The sequence below is a fragment of the Chelmon rostratus genome, chromosome 17, assembly GCF_017976325.1.
Source record: "Chelmon rostratus isolate fCheRos1 chromosome 17, fCheRos1.pri, whole genome shotgun sequence".
In the NCBI taxonomy this organism is placed as follows: domain Eukaryota; kingdom Metazoa; phylum Chordata; class Actinopteri; order Chaetodontiformes; family Chaetodontidae; genus Chelmon; species Chelmon rostratus.
In genome coordinates this window covers 23,822,778-23,849,234 of record NC_055674.1, presented here as the reverse complement: position 1 = coordinate 23,849,234, position 26,457 = coordinate 23,822,778, and the positions used below count along the sequence as shown (strand labels likewise).

At 40.8% G+C, this 26,457-nt stretch overlaps 1 protein-coding gene across 2 annotated transcripts in view; it reads left to right on the top strand.

The window, feature by feature from the left end:
- The window catches only part of rbfox1 (RNA binding fox-1 homolog 1), a 77,698-nt gene that overhangs the window by 13,633 nt on the left and 37,608 nt on the right, over positions 1 to 26,457 (top strand). For both annotated transcript variants that reach the window (XM_041956313.1, XM_041956312.1), the window contains exons 3-8: positions 5,633 to 5,779; positions 5,980 to 6,033; positions 7,847 to 7,939; positions 16,048 to 16,108; positions 18,394 to 18,447; positions 21,967 to 22,099. In XM_041956313.1, the coding sequence (XP_041812247.1) occupies positions 5,633 to 5,779; positions 5,980 to 6,033; positions 7,847 to 7,939; positions 16,048 to 16,108; positions 18,394 to 18,447; positions 21,967 to 22,099 (542 nt within the window). The remainder of the gene's footprint in view (positions 1 to 5,632; positions 5,780 to 5,979; positions 6,034 to 7,846; positions 7,940 to 16,047; positions 16,109 to 18,393; positions 18,448 to 21,966; positions 22,100 to 26,457) is intronic.

Genomic DNA, 26,457 nt, shown 5'->3' with positions numbered 1-26,457 from the left:
CACTTAAAAAATATATATGTGTGTCACAGTAACCAGTATATATGCACAGGTTTAGTACTTAAAGAGAGTGAAAAAGTAATGTTGTACAAGGTAATTTGTGTATGATAAATCACACATCAATGCAAAAACAGTCTTAATATGGGCCCAGTGCTAAATTAAGCAATGCTGGAGTTGAACACTCTGACAGCTGTTGGAAAGAAGGACCTGTGGTAGCATTCATTCTTGCAGAGTGGATGCAGCAGTCTGTTGCTGAAGGAGCTGCTGAGGGCCCCCACTGTGTCATGCAGGGGGTGGAGTTGTCAATTACAGATGTCAGTTTTGCCAACATCCCATCTCAGCTACGTCCTCAATGGTGTCCAGAGGGAAGTCCAGGACAGAGCCAGCCCTCCTGACCAGTTTGTTGAGTCTCTTTCTGTCTCTCTCAAAACTTCCACAGCCCCAGCAGACCACTGCGTAAAAGACTGCAGATGTAGCCACATAAGACGTCATAAAAATTGTAGTAATTAGTAATGTTCTACATACTCCAAAGGACCTCAGTCTTCTCAGTAGATGGAGGTAGTCTATGGTGCTTTCCTGAGGAAGTCTATCACCATCTCCTTGGTCTTGCTGCCGTTGATGTGCAGGTGGTGTAGTCCACACCAGTCAACAAAGTTAGTGACAACTTCCCTGTATTCCAGCTTGTTCCCCTGTGATACACATCCAACGATGGCTGTATCAGCAAAAAATATCAACACATATGCTGGACAAGACAATCTTTATTCAAGGTCTTTATGGTTTTTCCAGAGCTTGGCATGATGTATTGTCTGGCAAACATGTTAATATACGTATGTACTATATAAGGAACTTTACAGGGCCTAATAGCTCCGGTAGGGCTTTGGACTTAGTGTTCTGGTTTTTCTTTTGTTTATGAATATGTTCAAGGATAAAGAATGACAACCCTGGTTACAGAAAAGTTGGGACACTGTGTAAGGTATAAATAAAACCAGAATGCAATCATTTGAATCTTGTACTGTACTGTATTGAGTACTGTAATTCAGTGTATGTCAAAAATGATTCTGATTATCTTTATGTTGTCACAGCATCCCAACGTTTTGGCAATCGGGATTGCACTTCGGAAATACAGTATACCCTTGTTTTTCGCGGGGGTTACGTTCCAAAAAGAACCCGTGATAGGCAAAATCCGTGAAGTAGAAACCTTTTTTTTTTTTTTTTTAACAATTATTATACAATTAAATACTCTATTATACATTGAAAAGAAAGAACAAACCATTTTACAGGCACAAATAAAAGTACTTTAGAAACGTTTTTTTCAACAAATAACTTCTGTACTGTACTGTGAAATAATCATTTTAATCATCGATGTGAACAGAAGGCTTCAAATTGCGGAGATTAGCACCGCCCACCGCGACCCGAGTAATTGGATTAAACGGGAGAAAATTAAAAATGATTGTGAAAAAATACAAAGTACAGTCGGACAAATAGTGACTCAGGTGTATTTCACTGCTCTTCAGACTGAGCCGCTGCATCCTGACTCCGCTCTGCAGTGTTTTCTTCTTTTGAAGCCTGCGGTGCAGGTGTGTTTGTTCGGGAGAAGAACATAGTGATAGGCAGTTGTTGTCGCTCTTTTTTCTTTCTTTTTCCTTTTGGTGCTTTTGTCGTTCCAGAGCGTTTTGTCGACATTATGGGTTTTAGAGAAACTCGAAATTGCAAGAGAATTTGCACGTACGTAATGTAAATTTGGCAAGCTGTTTTACGTACGTGTACATATTAAACTGCAACGTTATTGACGCACAGGTAGAGAAGAAGGGGAGTGACTTTTTAGCCAATCAGAATGCCGAACACAATGCACGATGCAAATCTGTGAAGTAGCAAAACCGTGAAAAGTAAACTGCGTTATAGCGAGGGATCACTGTATATGTTTTTTAAAAGTCACGGCACCTCAAGGTTGTCTCTTCTCTCAGAACCTGATTTTAGCCATCATCTCTGTTAGATATCTCCAATATGTCTGAAACTGCTCCACATTCAGCCTGGCCTGGCCTCTCATATCAGTTTCTGATGCCAAAAGGGATGAGATGAGATGCTTTGTCTCACAGTTTGTTTGTTTTATATTCTTCACTGCGAGTGTAGGCGGATGTCGCCACCGACGAGGAGCACAGCACAGATGGCAGTCGCTGCTGTGTTTGCACACTCTTTTCCATATGTGGCAGTATATACCTAGGCGTTGCGTGGAAGACTTTCAGTCTGCTAGCCTTATGCTGCTTCTTTTCAAGCACACCCACACAAACACCCCCCCGCCCTGACACACACACACACACACACGCAGTGTATTTTTAGCTGGCTTGGAGCCTAGGACAGTTTGTGAGCAAAAGAATCAGGAGGAATGGAAAACATTGTTGTTCTTGTAGGATCATGGTTTTAGTGTGTTACACACAGGTATGGCAGCATTCTCCAGTGCACAATCACTAGAAACCTTCCCATCTAACATAATACTTAGCTTAATGTTCAGTCTATATTTTTTGTCTGAATGTCTTTAATGTCTTTTTCCTTTCTTTTTTATCTAAGTACATTGAGTTCAATGTTTAGTCCAGAGTCAGATTCCTTGTATGTATACACATACTTGGCCAATAAAGCTGATTATGATTCTAATATGTTAGAAGTAAACACACACACACACACACACACACACACACACACACTTGTGTTACAGGGGTCTGTGGAGTCCTCTCTTGTGTTTAACAGCCATTGATCTCACTTACACTGAGAGCTAAAGGACAAACACAGACTGCTGCTGGTACTCTGTATGTGCATGATGAGCATCTGTTGTGCCTGTGTGTTTGCATATTTTAACTCCTTCTAGTCCAATTTTGTCTCATGCACCATATACCTTCTCTCTAATTCATAGGCTCTAAGTATCTGTGGCCTGAGGTCTGATGATGTGTTTCACAATGTGACTTATTAACGTGAGAAACAACCAGGCCATTTTTGCTTGAACATGCCCTCTTCACATAATCAAAAAAATATTTTTAAATCCAGGGTGTGCAAGTCAGAATGAGCTACATATGTTGCATAAGTATGAGTAAGAGTGCAAGGCAATCTCACAGATTTTCTGTGTATTATTTGGGGTCTAGATGACAGAATCAACTGATTTTCTCTGGAAGAATGGAAAAAAAAAATTGCTGTTACAATGGCTACTATAGACTGGGTCCAGTCTATATAATGAAGTGACTGTACACTTACAAACTCAAAAAAGTGGATTTAGTGTTTAGATACTCCTTAAGTTTATTTTGAGTGCCAAGCTACAGAACAAAAGCATAGAATGAAAGTGGTTCATCCTCTGGGGACCACTCTACAGAGTATATTTCATGGCAACATGCCCATTTGATTGTAATATTTGGTATCCCTACCAGGCATTAGCCTGGAGGGGATCATCATTTGGTTGTGCTTGTCCATCTGTCTGTGTGTGTGTGTCTCCATTCTTGCTAATCTTGCATACTATTTGCCTGATCAGCTAATAGTTTTTGTACACACTTATGACTGTACTGTATGCTCATGCACTTGGTGATGATTCACAATTTTTGAAGAACAAATATATCTTTTAATTAATTGCTGACTCCACACCCCTTAACATTCAGACATCCCGTTTGTAAGATCGTTAAGAAAGTTTAAATCCATGCCTAGATTCTTGTGGTTTGATTGATGCAAACGATTTCAAGATGCAGGTACAATTAAGGCCAACAACAAAGAAACAAACTTTATGTTTATTTAAATTATGAAATTGAGGCAACTCACCAATGAAGTTACCTAGTAATCCACTGATCCATGACATTCAGACAAAAATAATAATGGCAAAGGTCCAGATGATACCATCCAGTAAAATATGTAGTCAAAAACACTATAATAATCAATAGAAAGCCCTTTTATCTTTTTGCATTCGCCAAATTAGCGCTATGCTAAGTTTTTTTTCCATTATAACTCCAGTAAGCATGTGTGATACGTTGGTCTCAAAATGGCTGCTGCACTCTGACCTTTTAATTGGCACCTCAATCAACCAATTAGGATCTTCCATGTCATGTAATGAAATTTTGAACTGGTGGAAATGCTCCTTCAGTGGATAATTTAGAACCAAATCAAGGAATTCACTGCAAATAGGGACATTACACAGAGTTTGAAATTACATGGTAACTGGCCTCAATATAAAGATATATCTTAAATATAAATATAGTTGCCCAAAAAAAAATAGATTTCCTGTGTATAAATTTAGATATTTATAAGATAGGACAACATATAATAAAACTTTATTGATCCCACACTGGGGAAATTAAGTTGTTCCAGACAGCAAGAACAAAAGAGGGACATAAAAAAAAACAAAAAAGACAATAAAAAACTAATAACAGTATAACAGTATAAGCATTCTATTGCCTTGAGAACAGATGGCTCAGTTTCTCAAAGGAAAAATTCAGAATTGCACATAAAAGTAAAATATATAGCACCATAAAAATATGTAAAATTGAACAAAATATTTGCACAGATGTATTGGATATTAGCAAATGTGAACACTAATTGTGCAAAACATAGATTTTTGGTGTGAAATAACATTAACATAGTACTAGACTAATTAGGGTCAATAAAGATGCGAATAAGAACAATAACAACAACTGGATGCAGCAGTCTGTTGCTGAAGGAGCTCCTTAAGGCCCCCACTGTCTCATGAAAGGGTTGAGAGAGGTTGTCTGTGATTGATGTCAGCTTGGCTAACATCCTTCTCCCACCCACCTCCTTGATGGTGTCCAGAGGGCAGTCCAGCAGTCAGCTGGCTCCTGACCAGTTTGTTCAGTCTTTTTCTGTCCTTGTCAGAGCTTCCACAGCCACAGCAAACCACAGCATAGAAAATTGCAGATGCCACCACAGTGTCATAAAATGTTGTCAAAAGTGTCATACACACTGTAAAGGACCTAAGTCTGGAATGGAGACAACTTTGGCCCTTCTTGCACCGGAAGCATCTGAGTTGTTAGTCCAGTGCAGTTTGTGGTTGAGGTGAACATCCAGGTATATGCATAATCTTTGGGACCTTCCTGTCGAAGTCTATCACCATCTTTTTGGTTCTACTGCCATTTATGTGCAGGTGGTCCAGTTCATACTATTTGACAAATTTGGTAATGACTTCCCTAACTTCCAGTTTGGTCCCCTGTGATACACATCCAACAATGGCTGTATTGTCGGAGAACTTCTGGAGGTGACAGCTGTCTGTGTTGTGTCAGAAGTCCGATGTATAGGGGGTGAAGTGGAAAGAAGAGAGCACAGTCTGATCTGCTGTTATGGAGAGGCTGGTGGGTGGGTGGGTGATTTCTGATTTCTTTCAAAAACAATATTCAGGCAGAAATAACAACCTACGTCACTGTGGTCAGACTTCTATCACTCAATGCCATTTGCACTTAGTGATGGTGACTAATGAGAATAAAACTTCAGTGTTACATTTCAAAACAGACCAAACTGTTCACGTAGTCCAAATATTTCAAGAACAACTTTCAATTTACTTTTTCGTATGTATAGCTAGGCATTCTGACCTTTTCAATGTCAGATATACAGGGAAATATACCACTTTCATGTGTGTCCTTTACTCTGTGTTTTCCAGCAGACAGATGATGCCGCCCAGACAGACAGCCAGTCATCAACACAGACTGTACCTGAAAGCACAGACGGCAAGGTCCAGCCCAAGAGACTTCATGTTTCCAACATCCCCTTCAGGTTTAGAGACCCAGACCTCAGGCAAATGTTTGGCGTAAGTACGACAATATCTGATATTTTTGAAATCTGAAATATTGCAGGTCATTTTTTATATAAAACATTTCAGATAACAAAAATGAGAAAGAAAGAAAAAACATTGGGTTTTAATTTTCTGTTGAATCGATAACAGAGAAAATATTAAAATATTAAAAATCAATCACTAAATTTGTTCTTTTTTTGTTTGTTTCTTTACAGCAATTTGGCAAAATTTTAGACGTGGAAATCATCTTCAACGAGCGCGGTTCTAAGGTACATTTTATTTCTGTTTTTTCTAAGTGAGTCTGTAAATTAATTTTATTTTATCATATTTTAACTTTGAAGTATCGGTTGCAGAGTTTTCAGGTCAATTGCCACACAAGTTTACATTCAAGGAGTTCTAAAAATGAATAGAGCACGTATTCAGATGTTCCTCACCAGAAAAAAAGAAGAAGAATGAATTAGGGGATACAATAACATTTGATCAATAAAAATTTGAACATTTCTCCGTGGACATGACTAAATGCAGATTTGAAACTGGGACTGAACTTGAGCCATGACTGATGAGTCCATGAGAACACACCTTCAGAAATGTTAATTGAGAAAGGCCTGATATTTTAATCTCACAAAACAAAATGCTGAGCTACAATGCAGCAAGATACATGTAGTCAATGATATAAATGATAAACTACATCAATTACAACATATTTTGTACTTAGCTAGACTATTGTTTATCAAATCCGAAGTTCCTTTTAAAGGCCTTAATTTAAGATTATATGCTGTTTTTGTGTTCTTAGTTTTGGGTTATGTGCTATGGTTCCCGTTATGACTGTAGTCTTTGTTTCTGATTGCTGATTCAGTGCCGTACAGAATCAAAGGCTTTATTTTGCCTTCATTCCTTTGGTAGATTTAATTTCCTCTATTATTACTTCATCACAGAAATCTATTTGCCCTACCACCTTGCAATATGGCGACACTGCAGTATAAGATTAATGTCTAACTACAGTGCATGCAATTGTCATAAACCCCAGGCATGTTTTTAAACCTCAAGGCCTAAATTTACCAGGACAGTGTAGGAGAAAATAGTGAAGGGCTTCAATTCCAATAACTAACAATTGTGAATAAAATGTCTGACAAACAGTATTGCAGTTTTTCCATTGTTCATATTAAAAAAAAAAAAAGTTGTCTTAACTCAAATATAGCTAATTGGTATTCTGCATGAATTCAGGTAACCATTCAATAAATCCTTCCCCCGATAAGCAATTGTCCAAGCTTTGGATTTTTGAACACAACACAGCAGTGTACATGGGGCTCTTGTACCTGCAGTAGTTACCTTGCATTAATTCCAAGGCCAAGGAGCACATAATTAGCTACCTACTGTATATTATTTTGTGTTACAGGTCATGTGAGTAAAAGCCCAGTCAGGAATGGAACATCCACTGCATGGAGGCTGGTCCTGGATGCTGCTATTTCAGAGTACAGGCTAACTATAGCAGCTCTGTTCTGCTGCTGAGCATGTAACTCCAAGAACTCCAGCCAAACTCGATGTTTTGCCTGGAACATGGAGCTTTAGCTTCAGTCTTGTAGCATGCAATTATGTACGTAGCCCTCACGTGCATATTTAAGATCCATTACCAGGGTTCCCATTTCAGAGGGAGTCAGCTAAAGACAGTTTTCAACCAACTTATAAAACTAAATATCAGCCAGCAAAATCGATCACCAACTAAGATGTGAAGCCTACCTAACTTTTACCTACCTCTGTCTGAAATCTTCAGGCACCCAATGTAGTACTAACAGAATTGTGCATTGTGTATAGGGACCTTAAAATGCAACTTAATACATGCCATGCTAGGGGCAAGGCTTTGAAAAGGGTCAGCTTTCTCTCATCATCAATAAATTTGCTTTTTTTTTCAGACTTGTGTGATATTATTGGATATTGATTAATATAGAATACTGAAGTATACGCAGAAAATGGTGTTATAGACTGTGTTCCTATTAAAACCAAGTCGTTGTTTACTGTGATGTAGAGTATAATATTTGAAAATAATGTGCATGTTGTTCTTGCCTCTTTCCGTCCTGCATGCAGGGTTTTGGGTTCGTAACGTTCGAGCATAGCGTGGACGCCGACAGGGCCAGAGAGAAATTACATGGCACCGTGGTAGAAGGCCGTAAAATAGAGGTGCATGTTCTCAAATATTTCTTTCGACTTGTTCCTTCTCCCTGTCCTCCTTTTCCTCTTTGTGTGTGTTTGTATATTTATGTGTGTTTGTGCGTCTGAGCGTTTCACAGTCTACAGCCACAACCCACCTCGCCATCTTTCTCATGACGTCAACTAAACTGTCGAGTCATCTAAGCCTCATCATTTCCCTTTCCTTGTGCAGTTACATTAACCCAGACACAAATAAATGTCAACATAACTAGTCCAAGATTATTGTATGTGAGAGTTTGTTTTGATTTTTGTTTGTTCAATTGTTTTGTTTATTTTTCCTGTTTTTATTTTGTACTGTCAAGGCAATTGATCTTATGAAAGGTTTAAAAGTGACAATCACTTTTTACACTCTCCTGTGTTTAAGAAGGTGCAATGTTGCTTTGGAGTTTGGCCATAACTGTTCAAAAGAAAAGAAGTTCTTATATATGTTGAGTGAAGAAATTAGCATTCCCCCAGAGAAAGTCTGAAAATCTTACTTATCTATGGGCAGAGGGAGTACTTAGAATTTCATGACACCTGGACAGCGAAATTCAAGGTTCACAACTAACCTGATTCAGTAGCATGACAAAACCAAAGTGATATTTCAATGTCTTGTGTCCACTCAGCTAGACACCACCAACCTTGAAGCATAACTCTGTCCATTTTTGACCTGAGTATGAACATAACAATGTCAATACATTAAATCAGGACTGGTGCAGATAGCTTTTTAGACCAAACACCTGACAGAGGTCAGATACACATTTTAACTGTGGACCGTTGTGGAGTTTAGACGGTCCATACTGAAATCTGGACCATGTAGGATTTACTACATGGGCTGCACTGTGGGGCATGGATTGGGCACACATGGCACTGTACAGTAGTCACACGTTGGGACCATTCAACCCAAAAGTGTTTGTTTGTTTGTTTGTTTTTTACTTTTATTTTGCTACCATGTAACCCATTGCAGCTTCAATATTCCATTGCTAATCCTTCATACCAGGCAATGTTGCCTGGCTGTTGTACCTACAGTTATAAAATAATATTTCTATGATTGTACCCTGACAAATACTATGATACCCTGACACCACAGCCAGTGTCCTCCATCAATAGATCCATCCATCCATCCACTTTCAGTCACTTCACCTTGATCACATTGGCAGCAGACTAAGCAAGGTAGCCCAGAAGTCCTTCTCACTAGCCACATCCTCCAGCTCTTTCTGAGGGATCCTGTGGCATTTCCATGCCAGATGGGATACATAATCCCTCTTGTCTGCTCTGGGTCTTTCACTGGGGTCTCCTCCCAAATGGACCTCTCCAGAATACCTACATGGAAAGAAAGGAGGGTCAGGAAGAACCCTAATCAGAACCCCAAACCAGCACCTTCATCTTATACTCGCTCATCTACAAGAACATGGAATACTTGAAGTCCTTACACACAGTCTCCATAATGACACATGAAGCTTGCACAGATCTTTTACTCTACTCTTTTTCCTGGCCGAATGGATGTCAGCTGTAGGCAGAGATCTTGCCCAACATTTAGTTTATTCCCGTACTTTGTCTTTAATGCTGTATGTGTGAAAATCCAGTTTCACACAGATAAGTGGTAGCAAAAAGAATCAGAATCAGCAATGTCTTGTTGGACAGATCAGTATCTTCCGAGTAAACATGCATCCGGCAATGTGCCAAGTGCTTCTGTGTGAAGAAGCACTTGGCACATTGCAGGATATCTCACAAGATACGTCCACAAGGCTGTCTAGCTCCCTGGAATTGAGAATTGAATGCCATCCTCATTATGAGGTGCAAATCAATTCTGAATCCAGGTGTGTTGCTCGGTGAGCACAGGGAAGTTTGTGGGTGCTCTCTGAAGGCACGTGCCAAAGAGGTTGAGACCTGCGTTGCCTCTTTTCTTGAGAAACTCACACAGATAGTCAATGGACTGTGGTTCTGAACCACTCTTCTGTCCAACAGCTCAAACTTCCTTATTGTGGTTTTCTATTTTACAGTGGACAGGAAACATGGTCACTGATTTTACTTGGAGGGATAGATGGAGTCCATTTAAGTAGTCGAAAATGCAACCAAATATGCCAACTTACAAGGCCACTTAAAGTGACAGAATTGATTTCACAGTTCAAACCGGGAGTCCATGAAAAATGGCCACACTTCAACAGGCAGTTCAAAAAGTTGAGTGAGCATTCGACTTGAAAGCCACCGGACTTCAGTGGGCAGGAGAAGCTGCTGCTTCCCATCACCGCCAATAGTATGGCAAACAGGTGTTATTGCAGTAGACAACATTTGATGAAATTTACTGTTCTCACTGCTTCATCCAAAACCGTCTTTAAATCCACAGGCATCGTCTTTGTGGCCAGTGCCTCTCTTTGGATACTGCAGTGGACAGCTGCAACCAGTGGAGCCACGTCTTTGACTCTTTTCACAACTCCAGTGAGTTTCCCCACCAAGGCCGGAGCTCAGTTCCGCTGTAGTGTGTGAAGGTAGAAGTTGGCAAAGCAGAAAATTATTCTATTATCCTCTTCTATTCTATTATTCTGCCTTTCCAGGATGTTTTCATTCACAAGGTATCAAATACCAACGTTTTGTCATGCCCCTCACCATGACACCGCTGTGACACCGCTGTGCACCAGGCTGTCATCTAACTGTAAACATGTAAACCCATCCGTGGTAATGTTAGATGCTGAAGAGCAAGACTGTTTGAAACCAAAAGTCAGCGTCAGTTTATTTTAATTTACATGAACTAGGATCATTTACTTTTTTTTGTACTGTTGTATGTCAAAAAGCAAATGATCATATTTGATTTCATTTGTTTTATATAGCATCCGAACTTTTTTGCTATCAGGGTTATATGTACATAAGTGAATTTACGTAATGCACGTAACTTATATCACATACGTAAACATACTTATTTTAACCCAATCCATGATCTTTTCTTTAACCAAACCACGTATTTTCGGTGCCTAGCCCATGTTTGTGGTTTAGGGTGGTCCTAACAGGCCTGAACCCACACACTCGCAGAACTTGTACATTCAAAAGGACATTTATTTTCTAAACATTTTTTTTTAAATATTAAAGCTATTTAATAAATACTTTTAAGATACTTTCTCTTTTTAAAAAGAAAAAGTCAACATTTATTAGGCTCATCTAATGTGTGGCCATTTTACATGGGCCCAGTCCAAACCTATAGGCCTGCACACGGGTGCTCAAAAGCAGATGACGGCCGAAAAAAACCTGTTTGAAAAATCGACCCTTTTGTCTGCGCCTCGTTATGACAGGACCTGGGCTCTGTTGGCAGAACAGAAGAGGCTGTAACTGAAGGACAAGACCTCCAGTTTTACTCAAGTGAAAGTCAGTCAAATTCTCAAGGATGTTTGTCCATTCCCATCTGCTCTTCATCGATCGCATCCACTGTGACTGCCACTGCTGCCTCGTTGACTCCAGTGGACCTGTCAGCTATGGATGAGCCACCAACAAAGCCAAAACTCAAACAGTGTCTGTCTCAATTTTTGGTCACAAGGCCAGGAGCTTCTCATCACATTGGTATGAGAAGTTCATATTTTAGAGCAAGGATTCAGTATTTTGTAAAATGTGTCACCACTTTGGTGAGAGAGGCAGGGAAGAGAAATATATATATATATATATATATATATATATATATATAACACATGAGGAGGACTTGTTATAAACATAAAAGCAGCAGAGATCATCAGATAACTGTGGAGAAATACAGTAACTACAGAGAATGCGACAAATCTGACCATGGCACAATCATCCATTAGCTTGTCAACACAGGGGCCTGAGAAGGTTAGATAAGAGAAAGAAATTGGGAGTGTGGAAAAGCAAAGATAGGATGTGACACAGGATGGAGCTCCAGATTGACACCAGCCAGTAGTGCTCACTCTTTATGAGGTAATCCTTGAAGCACTGTCAGAATATGCAGAAGAGAGTCAAACTGATGCACAGTCGTTATTACAGCAGCACAAATAAATTCATATTTCCCCTTTTATTCTTAAGAACTGTCCAACAAATTAGACTTGCAACCAATGGCCTACGATAAGGACTCATTCATTGGCAGCTGAACTGTGGGTTTTGTTTTGAGCACTTTACCGGAGGTCTGGGAGCATTTCCTTGTAAAGCATTTACTTATCATGATGGATTTTGATGGTTTTTAGGAGTCTGTTTAGGAGTCACTGATACAGACTCCTATCATGCCATACCATCAATACAGCACTTTATAGGCAAAGAAATCACCTTAACTTGCTTGGCAGCTTCCTCACCAATCAACCCAACCATCTCTGGCTACAAGTAAAATCTAATCCCACCAATGGTGTGTGTTTACGCTCAGCTCTGCTGCTCAGTAGCACCCCAGTGACACATGTGGATACAGCTGCTGGTTGTGGCTCAGATACTCTCCCTCCCTCCCTCCCTTGTTTTTGAAAACTTCTCGAGGCTTGGATGAATATTGGAGCTTCAAGTTTTCAGGGCCTCACAGGCAGGCACTGGATTGTCTTCTGGTCCACATTTGTAAATCCCAGTGATAGGAACTCACATGAGTATTTTCTTTGGGTCCTCCTTTTAGTTTTCACGGATTCATTTTGATTTTCTGGTGATATGATTGTTGAGGGCCATTCTTCATTGAAAGCTTTTCTTTGCCACTGGATACTGCTCCATTTGAACTCTTTCATCAACAGTAATGAGGTATTCCGTCAACTGCGGTTTGACAAAATAGGTCAGATAAATGAAGCACAACAGATCATTTAAATCCTATGGCTGTGTTTTATAAGTTCTGATGACTTTTTTAAAAATGTAAATATTTAATCCTATTTATGGCTATTTCAAAATTAATTACTACATTGAAAATTAGAGAATTGTTATTTATTTACTGTGAATGACCTCTCGCAGTCCACTGGCAGTACCTTCATGGCCCACCGTGGCCCAGGCTTTGTGAATCACTGTATTGGAGCAAGGAACATACTGTATTCTTTGGTTTAATCCAAGGTCTAGTGCTTTTCCTTTTCATTTCAAGCCTTCCTTTTCTTCCCACCAATGGCACCACCAATGTCACTCTTTCACGGGTGTCTATAACACCTACCAACCACCCCATACTCCCATTACATTCTCACAAAGGCAGCTGTGATTACCTCTCTTGTAGTTGTAGTAATGGTAGTTGTCCTTGAGAAAATATAGAGAATCAGCTCGTCATTGGGATCTACTATATATTCCTATTGCCCTTGTGTCCTTTTCTGATTTTTCCATTGACCTTTTTGACACACCTGCTTTACCAAAGGTATCATCTACCAATTCCCTGGTCTTTTTCACACTTTTTCAAGTGTTAGCTATAACAGTAGCCAACACTTGTTTCCCACTTACAATGCTAGTCTTAACTCTGATCTTTATCTGACCTTAACAACCCATTTCCACCTGGTATTGATATGTGATCTGTGTCTGGATTAGGTTAAACACATGTGAAAGCAAGCTGTATAGATACACAGAACACATTAAAAATGGAATGCTATCAGATTGAACAGAGCACATCTGGAACGGGCAGACTGCATCTCTGCTTTTTCCTGCTCTCTCAAGCTGTCTGTCAAATAGGTACAGATGACCCACACCGTTGCAAAGGAAAAACTACAACCCTTCAGCTGCATCATTTTGTGGGCTTTCAGACCGAAAACAATCTTGTGTTGAAACAGAGCAAGGGTCTGTGGTGGTGGGGGCATGCTGCTTTAGATACCAGTGGCCGAGGGAGTAACACATCTGTGAGTTCCAAGGTGGCCATGAGTTTCGATTTTGGAAACTTATAACGGCATTGCTGTGTTTTATCTGTCATCACTACAATCGCAGGCGAGACAGTACAAATACAGTGTTCCTGTTACAAAGTAATTTACAAGGAATGTGCGCTTATGTACACTTGATTTGCCACAGCAGCATCTTGCAGAATGATATGACATTACAGTCCTGCAAGACTTTTTAGCCAGACAACCCTGCAGTTTTTTTGCTGGAGCCCTTTGTATTGGCACCCCTGCTGTGTTGTCAGACTGGCCTTATTCAAATGAATGATGAGGCTGCGTTTTTTCTCCCGCAGAGCTAAAGTTAGTTTGAACAAACTTTGACCTGCAACTCACCATGTTTGTTGACAGCTCTGCCAGTTCTAGTGCCTAGGTGTCAGTGCCTACCTTATTTGCATATTGAGATTCAGTCAGATGTAATTATTGAGACACAGGCCACATGTTCATACCAGGGGAAAATGGGGTCTTAGCCAAACTATCAGCTCAAGGTATTCCCTCAAAGTCCCACTGCAAGATTCTGAAACAGAAAGAAGCCTTCCGCTTCTTTACTGTCGATTACTGTTTCTGCCTCAGCTGCCATATAAGGAATCTCAGACACAGAACAACAAAACCATATGAATTCTGCCCTCTTTTTATAGCACGATTTGTGCCCTTACATTTGCAATACCAAACATTTTCTTCTGGGTCAATACATTTTTGATCTATCTAATCTAACGTGGCTCAGCTGTGTTTTGCAGTCTTGACTTCTTTGGTCAGTCCAAAGCTGAAAACTCAAAGCCGATGTAATGAAGTGCTATGTCACTGCCACACTGCTTCCACAAAGAAGTGCTAAAGCAACGGCCCAGGTAGCATCAAACATTTACAAGATAAATGTGATTTTAGGTAACATTTATTTACATATTTGTGTGTGTCATTGCAGATCAGTGAAATTACATGTTGATGACACATGCTCTGGGTGCCCTCAGAGTCTTTACTGATGCTTTTGGACTCTATTTAAGAGTTAAGCCACTATGTCATTATCTCTGTAGTGAAGCAAGTGAAGTGTTTTGCTCCAAATCAATCATTTTGATGGATGGAGACAACTTGTTTGGACAAAATGGTCAGAGTTATGCTTTAAGAAACCAGCTAACTGCTTGTATAGAGAGAGCTAAAAGAGAGAGTTTGTGCAGTGGAATGATTGCAAAGTATTCTTGGCCACCTGAGTAAGATGCTGCTTATTCCTTTCTCATCCCCTCCTCCCCCACCATCCTTCCAATGGTAGCTTGTTTAGGGCCCCATCCAACACAGTTACATCGGTAACAGTACACAAACAAGTGGGCGGGGCCAAAGGTTTGGGAATGGTAAGTGTGGGCGAGCAAGCCATTCTGCCAGCATTTCCTCTCTCTCTTCCTCTCTCTTTGGAACGTTTGCAACGCTAAAACTCACGTGACATTTCTTTTGAATTGTGGTTAAGTTGATGCTGTATATTGACATACATATTTTCTTGCGTGTCGGCGTGCGTGTCCATTCACTAAGTGTTCTCCTGAAGCTGCGTGTGCGAGCGAAACTGACTGAGATATGAATTCGTTTGCACATCTATCTGAGATTGTTGGAAACCCATTCATTAATTTATTTTATTTTATAAGACAATGCACCCTTATTTTAATTTACCCTGTTAGCTGTTGTTGACAATTTGGAATGATTTGATTGGTTGATTGACTGACTTGGTTGGTTTATTTGAGTACATCTATTTTCTTTGGTTGTTTTTTGATCTTAATGATTATTCTTGCAATGAATTAGAAAGGCTGTTGTCTGAGTGTGAATGCTTTGTGTTGCTTTCGTGTCAACAGTTCTCCCGTTTTAAGGTTGACTTGATGTTGCATAATGCTCCCAACATATTCTCTTCTCCCCTTCCCCAATGACATTTTCTTTGTATTTTATTTCTCCTCCTCCTCCTCCTCCCCACCGCATGCATCTCTACATTTACAAAACATAATTTTGCCAAGTGCACCTGTTATTTCTTTACTTTTGTCTGTATGTTACTGAAATGTCACTATAATTGGGGAGAGCATGCTGGGAAACGTCATAAGACGGAAAATATGCAAATGATTAAGTAAACTGATTTGTTTTGGATGTGTCCTTAAGTGTTTCTGAATGCAGTTTTGAAAAAAAAAAACACAAACTATTTGGGTGTTTGCCATGATGCAGTGTACTGCTTTCTTTGTTTTTTACATTAGGACACTCTGCATGCAGATTTAAGTAAGTATAGCACGTAATACTAACAAGTCTCATAACTCGTGGACTTCTCTTTATCTGCTGTAGGTCAACAATGCAACAGCCCGAGTAATGACAAATAAGAAGACTGTCAACCCATATGCAAATGGTAAGACCAAGTAAATGCTTACATTACATGTAAAGGTACTCACCCCCTTGTAATATTTCATCTTTTATTGTTTCCCACCATTGAATCACTGTGGATTCAGACTCTTTTGACACTGATCAACAGAAAAATACTCTTTAATGTCAAAGTGAAAACAGATCCCAAGTGATTTAAATGAATTACAAATTTAAGCTACAAAATACAAGTTTGTAAGTTTTCAACCCCTTTTATAAGACACAAAGAGATGACCACTGGTGCAGCCAAGGGATTTTAGAAGTCACATAAGTAGTTAAAGGGATATCATTTGTGTAGCTCTATCTGGAAGGCCCAACTTTTGTTCCTGTCGCTTTTTTGCAACTCCCAAGAAAGTGAGTGAAAAGTACAAGTCAGGCAATGGATGCAAGAACAGTTCCAAGTGACTGAGCATTTCCTAAATCAATTAAGTCAATCATTAAAAAATGTATTTAATGTCAGAGTATGACACAGCTGTAAATCTGCCAAGAGCAGGTAATCCTCAAAAACTTAATGATTGAGCAAGAGGGAGTCTACTGACGGAGAACACCAAGAGGCCTGTGACAATTCTGAAGGAGTTCAAAGCTTCAGAGGGTCAGATTGCAAAGACAGCCACTCTTACAAAAACCTGTCATGACATCTGAACTACTGTACAGAATAAAGAGGGTCAGCCGGGGGAAGCTTCAATGGTCTGATGACAGCAACATTGCCCTTTTTCTCCATCAGACCAAACTTGAGAGCAAGTCAAACATAGCTTATTATAGTGAAATCCTGACAGAAACCTGATGTATTTTGCAAGAAACCTGCAAGTAGGGAGAAAATTAGTTTCCCACCAGGCAATTATGCAAAGCATGAAGCCAAAGCTACACGTGAATATCTTAATAACAACACCGTTAATGTCCCGGAGTGGCAGAGTCAGACTACAGACCTGTTGAGAATTTGTGACTGGATTGAAAAAGGCTGTTCACTCATGATGCAACCTGACAGAGGTATGCAGTTTTATAAAGAGGAATCAGGGAAATCTGAAGTGTCCAGATGTGCAAAGCTGAGATAGACCTATCTACTACCAAGGCTGCAATCGCCAGCAAAGGTGCATCTATTAAATACTGACTCAATCATCATTATCATTGTGCATCTCCCTGGGAAACAGAGCCTGAAAATTTCAAAGATTTCTTCAGATCTTGCTTGTCCTGCAATTCTTTTAGCACAAAGGCACCATGAAGCACAAACATAAAACATAAACAGTAAAGACACATTAACACAACTGAAGACATTAAAAATGCTGAACTATGTCACCATAAAGCGTGTATTATGAAAGCATCTGAAGCTGCAACACAAAGAATAAAGATAAGATAAATAAATGTGCTCTTTTAAAAAAATACTTTACAAAAAAGGCTACTTAGGCAATGAAAACCACACCACCCCTTTTGCTGAGTAATCGAGTCAAAAACTCCAAACTTGGGCAAAAGTGGAGAATCTGAGCAATGTGCTAAGGAGGAAAGCACACAAGCAGCGGGTATGTTCTTGTTTAGGCTACAAGCTCGTGGTCCTGCCAGGCTGTCAGTCTGTCACTGTCATTGCTGAAGCCAGCAGCACCTGCTTACTGTAATTTTATTTTTGACTTGTGATCGAAAAATAATTAAATGTATGTTTTTCATCTTTCCTGAGTTTGTCTGATTTTAAATAACAACACTGTCCTCTACAAATTGCCTTCATATGCAGCTAATGTCCACTGCCTAATATATTAAAGGGGGAAATGTAAAGGTGCCCAGACTATGTCCTCTTTGAAGGTTTTACACCAGCGCAGTGCTTCCTTTAGTGCTTTAGTTATGCTCTTAAGTGAAGCATATCAACAACTACTGGATTGATTGCCAAGACATTTGGTTCAGACATTCAAGTTTCACACTGGATGAAATAGAATCACTTTCTTAATACTTTCTAGAACTTTTGATCTAGCACCATCATCAGGTCACATACTGGATAGGAATGTCATTAGTTGTGCACTTATTAATATTCTAATAATTTTAAGTTATATAATTATCTTGTAAAATAATTCAAAAATTCAGTTACCAAAACATTTTGCATTGTTTTGCCATTTTTGCCATTAAATAGCCAGTCTTTGTTTAAAAGTTAATTTGACCTTAGTGAGTTCTAAATATCTGAATACATTCCCAGGGACATGGAAGTTTATTCAGAACACACAGGGAGTACAAACCAATCACAATAAAACACTGTTCCCCATTTTTGTCTCTTTCTCTTCGGCTGTCTTGTTTCAGGCTGGAAGCTAAATCCAGTGGTCAGCGCTGTCTACAGCCCAGAATTCTATGCAGGTAGGAGGACATGCCCTTCTCCATCTGTCACCATCTCCTTTGTCGTTATCTCCCTCCTCCTCATTCGTTTTGTTCTTCAGTTTCTTCGACATCTTCATTTTCTCCTTCTCCTTCTCCTCACCCAACCCCGCCCCTTCCTTCATTTTAACCTTCGTCACCTATCCCTTTTCCTCTTCCCTCCAAGCAACATGCAGCCAGGCAAAGTCTGTTTATATCCTGAGAACTCTGCTGAGTCGCACAAAGCAACAATAGACTGTCATCTCTGCTGCAAAGCAAACACACATTCTGCAACTCCCACTGCCGCCCATAAGACATCTTCAGTCTTGGTCACCCCAGCATTCACCTCCCCCAACTCGTAACCTCGGCGCAACCCCCCCACCCGGTCATTAACCATGGCCATTAAGGTGAAAAATACCTGGATTCTGTGATAAGAGGAACAGAGACAGATAAAAGAGTGTGGCATAAGAGAGGAGGAGTGAAGGAAAGTAAAGGACAAGAGAGACGGAAATCTAATTGTCCATTTCTGCAAGGACATTAAAAGGTATGAAATATATTTTGTAAATTAAAATCAATATTTTCAATTTCTCCAGACAGTTGTTTGCCTAATTCACCCCCACGTTCTTTTAATTACAAAATGGCTTTGTATTGATTTACCTTTGTTTCACCCTTCAAGTACCCAAAATGCCATTGGGGCATTTGTGTGTTTTGCTCGTATGTGCACATGTGCGAGGAGCTTCTCAGGCATCTGTATTACTAATTTGTGCTATTATATCCTGTTAATAGGTTATGATTGCAGCCATTCAGGACAGACGCCAGGATCTGTTTGTGTGGTTAATCCGTTCAGATGTTTCCATAGTAAGCAGTTTAAATCCACATGGCAGTGTCGAGGAATCACCAAATTACTGCAACAAATCTTCTTTGTCAACTGTCAAAACTCTTTCAAATAAAAAAACACATAGTCAGATTTTGTTTGCTGACTTTTATAGCCCTGAAAGTGTTCTCCTTCCTTTAGTCCTCCTTGCATTTACAAATGCAGAGCAGTGGGTCTTGAGACAGAGACTGCCAGCTGATAATTTTACAGATGCTCAACTCCAGTCTTCTTGAAATTATCCACATACTGGAATACTGATATTACACAGTTTAGCATACATTGCTATTGCACTCGAATTTGTTGGTTTTCGGTGTATGTGGTCTGGTGAGCAGTGTTGATTGTAAAGTCTGACAGCAGCAGGAAGGAAGGACCTGCAGTATCTCTCCTTCACACACTCTGCGGGTGAAGCAGTCTGTCACTGAAGGAGCTGTCGGTGCTGTCCTGCATGTTCTCCATCAGGGATGATAGCTCTGCCATCATCGTCCGTTCTTCCACCACGTCCACTGGATTGAGGGGGCAGCCCAGAACAGGGCTGGCCTTCTTAACCAGTCAGCAGTCAAGATGCCGCTGCCCCAGCAGACCACTCCATACAAGACGGCTGGTGCCACCACAGCCAAAAAAGGTCCTCAGGACTGCTCCCTGCACTCCAAAGGACCTGTCTGCTCAGCAGATACAGTCTGCTCTAGTTTGTCTTATGTAGTGCATTTGTATTATCAGTCCCTTCAGTTTATTATTCAAGTGAACAACCAGTTAAATTCCACCATCTCATTTTCTGTAACCCTAACCCTAGGAGAAGAGTGTTTCCCACTACTACATGACTTTGCCAAATGTTGGAGTTGAATATTGGAAGCAGAGTCCATAGCCAATACTAATATTGGTATCATTTTCTACCTTATAATATTCAGGTCAAAGTTAAAGAAATATTGTTCACAGAAGAAACAAAGTTGAATGTTCCCGTTAGTAGGAGACAGGATGTGAACAGTGGACTTCAAGTTAGACAGTCATTAACCTCACAATTCTTCTGCCTTTCTTTGAGAAAGGACAACAAGAGGTTGCTTGAAAACATAAACAGGTCATTTTAAAGGTCTCAGCATGCTTCAGACAAAGCTGTCCTCCAACCACATCTGAAGGTGAAAGTCCTCACAGAGTTCATCCATATATGCAAATGCTGATAATTGAACACACAACAGCGTTCAACAAACAAACAAAAGGAGTCGTGTGAAGGTTGACAAAAGAATGCTTTAGAAAGAAGTTCAAAGCGTGCCCACTCTTTCATCTCTGCATTCCTCCCCACTGGGTATGAAGGGTGGAAGTAGCAAAATTAATTAATAAAAATGGAGGTGATTAAAATGCATGTGAATTGAAAAATAGAGGGGTAAAAACTGGTGTGAATGGAGTGATAAATTATCAAGTCATATCATTAATTTAATGCTGATTTGATTAAAATTGTCGTGATATGAAAACAGAGCCATATTTCATAATTTTCCCTGTGTTATATTCATTTTGTACGTCTGTTTTTCAATTCACATCTCATTCATCACCTCTATTTTTATCAGTTGATTTGTGTTACTACCACTCCCACTAAATGGGTGCATAAAGTTGGTGTGATTGATTGTTCAGTGATTTGAGGACTATGTTATATTCCAAGGCCTTAAGCCTTTGAAAACAGCCAATACTTTTGTTTTTGTTGTGAGAACCCAGGTTAGCCTCTGTTAGAAAGAAAAGTGCTCATATGGTCAGCATTCAGATTTGCATTTTAACTTGCAGTTTTTCCTATGAAGCCCTTTCTATTGACTTGAACTCTCCCTATTGGACTTAATACTTGACTTGAGATTTCTACAAACAGACTTAAGTCATGACTTGGACTTGGTCTGGCACTAACGCATACATATAATTTGTGTCCAGTTTTCCAACATAATATATTGGTGCAGTCATAGTAAATATGGACAACCCCTCTCTGACTTTTTAGTGAGTCCTAAGTTGCTGTCTGTCTGTGTATGCCAAGCAGTCCTTCCCTTTTAAGCAGAGTGGAGTCGTGTTGGGAAGAGTCGTCAGTGTGACTTTAAGGGTAGGCAGGCCACTCAGTCCTAAAATCAAGGTGACAAAAGATGAATAGGAACAATTACCAGCTTCACTCCTCTCCTTGTCTCTCTTTGAGAAACTCTTATCCTTTGGCTTAAACCTTCCATTTTTCATCAGGTCAATGAATGATTCACTGTTTCTATTAGCATTTTATTAGATCTCCTTTTTGAAGAGATGTATAATTAGGGTTGGAAATGGCACCTCGATCTCCTTCTCAACCTTCACTCACCCCAGCTCTCAAATTAAGCTTTGTGTCAGTCGTCCTCCATTAAGATTAATGATAAGTTAATAACAATACCACTGCAATAGCTCCACTCCACTGCCACTCTCCCTCTTTATTCTTTCTTTCTCCTCACCTTTCTCCCACAACGGTAAATGGGGGAATACTTTATATATTCTCTCCAGGATTCAAATGCTAATGTTAATTACACGTGTACAGCTCTTTGTGCTATACCACGCACTGAATACTACTTAAATTACCTACCATAAGCGGAAATTGTGCATTATTTTCTTGGTCACGGTCACATCAGAGATGGTGGACGTAATTTTCTGTTCTCTGTCTCCAGTACCAGGTTTTCCCTATCCAGCAGCCAGTGCAGCAGCAGCATACAGAGGAGCCCACCTTCGGGGTCGAGGACGAACCGTGTACAACACATTCAGGGCGGCTGCTCCGCCTCCCCACATTCCAGCTTACGGAGGGTGAGCATCCTTTCTTTCTCTTGCCCTGTTGCCATTTCTCCCTCTTTGTTCACTCCTTCTCTCTTTCCCTTATCCAATGGCAAGTCCTGCATCTCTGTGCTCAGAGTCAGCAGAGCGGTGCATGCCAGCCTCACCTCACAGCAATAACACACTCCCCCATTTCCACAGCATGCTGAATCAACCAACAGGCATGCTCCAAGACATGTGCCTTTGCACGGACTCATGGGAAATGATTGTCAATTTGGCCTTGTACTGTGGCGTCATTGAGCGAGGCTGTGTTCATGGTGGAATGGGAGGTCCTCCACTTCAATTTATACTGGAATTTACCCAGTTGCCAAAAAAAAGAAAGACTAAAGAAGAAAAAAAAACATCTTCCCAGACTCAGCAGCAGCTCTGGCTGACTCTCCATGGCTGAATGATCTGGAGACGAGCCAAGCAGAGCTGTGTATTATGGACAGTCAGATCTGATTTGCCATTTCTGTTAGTTCTTTTCATTTATTTTGCTCTTTATGACTGCAAGCAAATGGACACCAAGCAGGCTGGCTGGGAGTCTATTCAAGGATTTAGCATTTTTTCATCTCCTACTCATACTAGTCAAGTTTCTAGCCAAACAAAGTGCAATGTTTTGCATAATTTACAAAAGCATTTCATCAACTACTCTTCTGCAAATATCAGGTGTTGAGCACATCGAGATAAACGGTGGTGCTATTTCTCCAGTCAAAGTTGAAATTATGGAAAGTCATGTGGCAATAATGATGTAATTATGACATTTCTCTGCTGTATAACAGGTAACAATCACCTCATCAATCCACAGAGATCAGATGTGTTCACCTGCCACTGTTTTAATCTCTTCAGTGGAATACAAGCCTGTGTGATGTTTAAGTCATTTAAATATTATTCAGATTTTTCATGACACTTTCCATATAGAGCATGCCTAGACCATATTCTTTAATGTAGAGATACCCAACAGTTCTCCCATTAGCAAGCACTTAGTGACAGCGGTGAGGAAAATTTTCACACTTTTAACAGGCAGAACCCTCGAGCAGAACCAGGCTGTGGGTGTGCAGCCATCTGCCTCAACCTGTTGGGTTGAGAGAGAGAGAGGCATAGTAAGGAACAATAACACAATGGCAAACAATAAAATAGTTCATGATAATATCTTTATATGGTATGTGCATAATAGTACAGGCACTTTTGTACTATTCATATATGATAGTTTGTGTATATAATAACAGTAATATGTATATAATAGTGACTAATAATAATAATAGTTGCAGTGGGTGTCAAGCAGGGCCACAGCAGTAGCTGCGACCATGATCCACAATCCAGACGCAGAGTTAGTAACACGCAGTAATAAGACATGAATGTGCACAGATGGAGACGAAGCGGAGGAGAAAGGAGCTCAGTCTATCAAGGAAAATCCCTCGGCAATCAAACCCCCAAATTACTCTGGGCACGGCTGCTTCTGATTGTGGTCATTCTGGACAACGCTTGCAATTCCACCAGTCAAGCCATAACATGTTGCGGAGGCATCCAAGAAGCGGTTCTCCACTCTGCTCTATGGAAAACATGCGACTAGTCTGTTGTTGACAGAGCCGCATAGAGCTGCATAGAGCAGATTGAGCTAGGCAGGAAGTCAGGCACAAGAACGAAATAGAGAATTTCATAAATAAAACACCCTGTGCAAACTCCAGATCATATATCAACAATAAACACAATCGGAACAGGCTTAAAAAGACACCATTGAACTACGTAGCTTATTTTTCCATGGTGGAAGCACAAACATCAAGGAAAAAATGACCAAATCAACAACGTCTGGACAAGTCATCTGAGCAGGCTTCTGAAACACTCACAGTGGGGTTTCAAGCCATGTGGCAGATGGTACAAAACCGCATCACAGCTGGAACGCAATGCAGCCCCATCTGGTGGAATCTCCGGGTAAGCATGAAGCAGCATAATCAGTGGCTTGTCCGAGGCAAGCCTGAGCCAGCCCTAACTTTGAGCTTTATCAAAAAAGGAAAGTTTTAAGCCTGCTTTCAAACATAGAGAGGGTGTCAGCCCCCCAGAAAAAAGACAGGAAAATGGTTCCACAGGAAAGGAGCTTGATAGCTGAAGGCTCTGGCTTCCATTCAGTTTATGGAAGCTTTCAGAACCACAAGTAAGCCTGCATTCTGGGAACGCAGTGTTCTACTATGGTAATAGGGTCCTCTGAGGTTTGACCATTTAGAGCTTTGTAGGTAAAGAAAAAGACTTGAAATTATATGCTATATTTTAGAGGGAGCCAATGCAGAGAGGCTAATACGGAAGAAATATGATCTCTTTCCTTGTTTTTGTCAGAACACATGCCACAGCATTCTGGATTTAGGGTTTAGCATTGTAACCTGATAGTAAGGAATTGCAGAAATCCAGCCTGGAAGTAACAAATGTACGGGTTATTTTTTATGCACCATTTTGAGACAGGATGCACCTGACTTTTGCAATGTCACATGGGTGAAAAAAGGCTGTTTTTAAAACTGTGTTACATTCTACAGGTTGAATAGACTCTAACTGTTAACACCAAGCTCAGACAGAGCAGACAGAAGATAGGAGTAAGTAAAATAGTTTCAATGAAAGTTGAGTCCAAAAGATGAATGAGTTTAATAGTACAAAGTCCAAGAAGCTTCAGTTCCGAGTTTCCACAGGGAGAGCAGACAGACTGGGTCTTGATGAGGTTCGAAGGGGGGGTTCGGGTGATCCAAGGTTTCTTCAGGGAGGGCAGACGGGCATGGCACAAACGAGAGCAGGTGATTTGATTCACCTGAGCACAAACACAAAAATAAAGTCAGGGAACTGAGGACTGACACATAAGGAGGTCTATGTTGTGAGCACACTGGTAGGTAGAATTGGATGAATACTTGATGATTTCCTAGAGCTTATATATTGTGTAGTCAGGTGGGTCTTGATTGCTTCACTGAACACACCTGTGCTCAATTGGCGAGGAGGCTGGACCGACCTGTCGGCCCCACCCTGCAGAGATACCATTACTCAAGACGGACAGGGGAGAGACAAACAAGAGGCAACAGGAGGGAAAAAAACACAGGAGCACAAAAGGGAAAAGGAGGGGAGACTGCAGAGCTACATGGGAATAAAAGGACATATCCTGATCAAAGATACATTCCAGATCTCTTATGATTGTCGTCATGACAAGATGGTGCGTGCACACGCAGCGGCTTCTCTCTCTCTCGTTGTGACAGAGTTTTTGTGTTTTTCGTCATGCGAGTCACAGTGTCTTTGTTCGTCTTTGTCGCGTCTACCTGTCTACAAGCACACGTACAGTCGGGAGTTTTTACTAAATGTCGACAGGACCAGTTTTCACAAGCTAAACCCTGTGCAAGAGGAAGAGCTACGAGACTGCGGTCTGCTCCGGAGGCCTACTACAACACCGTCCCCCAGTCCTGCACCTCGCCCACAGTGGAGGCGACACAAGCGGCGTCAAAGGAAGCAGAAGCGGGGTAAGCGCGGAGGTATCCAAGCCAGGCAAGCAGCTAGGCCACACAAGCCGGCTATCCCCACCATCATGCTGGCCAACGTATGCTCTTTGGATAACAAACTGGACTACCTACGCCTTCTACGGACAACCCAGAAGTCTGCGGGAGAGTGCTGTGTGTATGTTTTCACGGAAACTTGGCTCAACAACAGCGTAACAGGCCACGCCATTCAGCTCGAGCGGCTAACCTGCTATCGAGCAGACAGAGCTCTCGCTGAGGGAGGTAAGACTGTGTTTACATCAACAATGACTGGTGTCATGACGCTGTTGTGATCTGCAAGCACTGCTCACTACTGGTGGAGTTTATGGTCATAAAATGAAGACCCTTTTACCTCCCGAGGGAGTTTACAGCCATACTGCTTGTGGCTGTTTACATCCCTCCGAGCTCCAATGAAAACAACAGGAGCGAGGCATTGAATGAACTGTACCAACACGTCAGTGAGCAGCAGACTGCCCACCCAGATGCCTTCCTCATCCTGGCTGGGGATTTCAACCATGCAGACCCAAAGAGGATGTTTCCGAAGCTATACAAACACATAGACTTTCCAACATGTGGACATAACACACTGGACCAGGTTTACACCACCCAGAGAGGAGCTTACAAGGCCCTTCCCCTCCCCCACCTCGGCGCCTCTGACCACATCACTGTTATGCTAATGCCAGCATACAGACCACTGGTTAAAGTCACCAAACCAGTTCTGAAAGAGGTGCGAGTGTGGCCTGAAGGGTCTTTGGAGGAACTTCAGGACTGTTTTAACACCACAAACTGGGACATATTTAAACAGGGTGCCACCTACAACAACATCACCGACCTCCAGGAGTACACAGACGT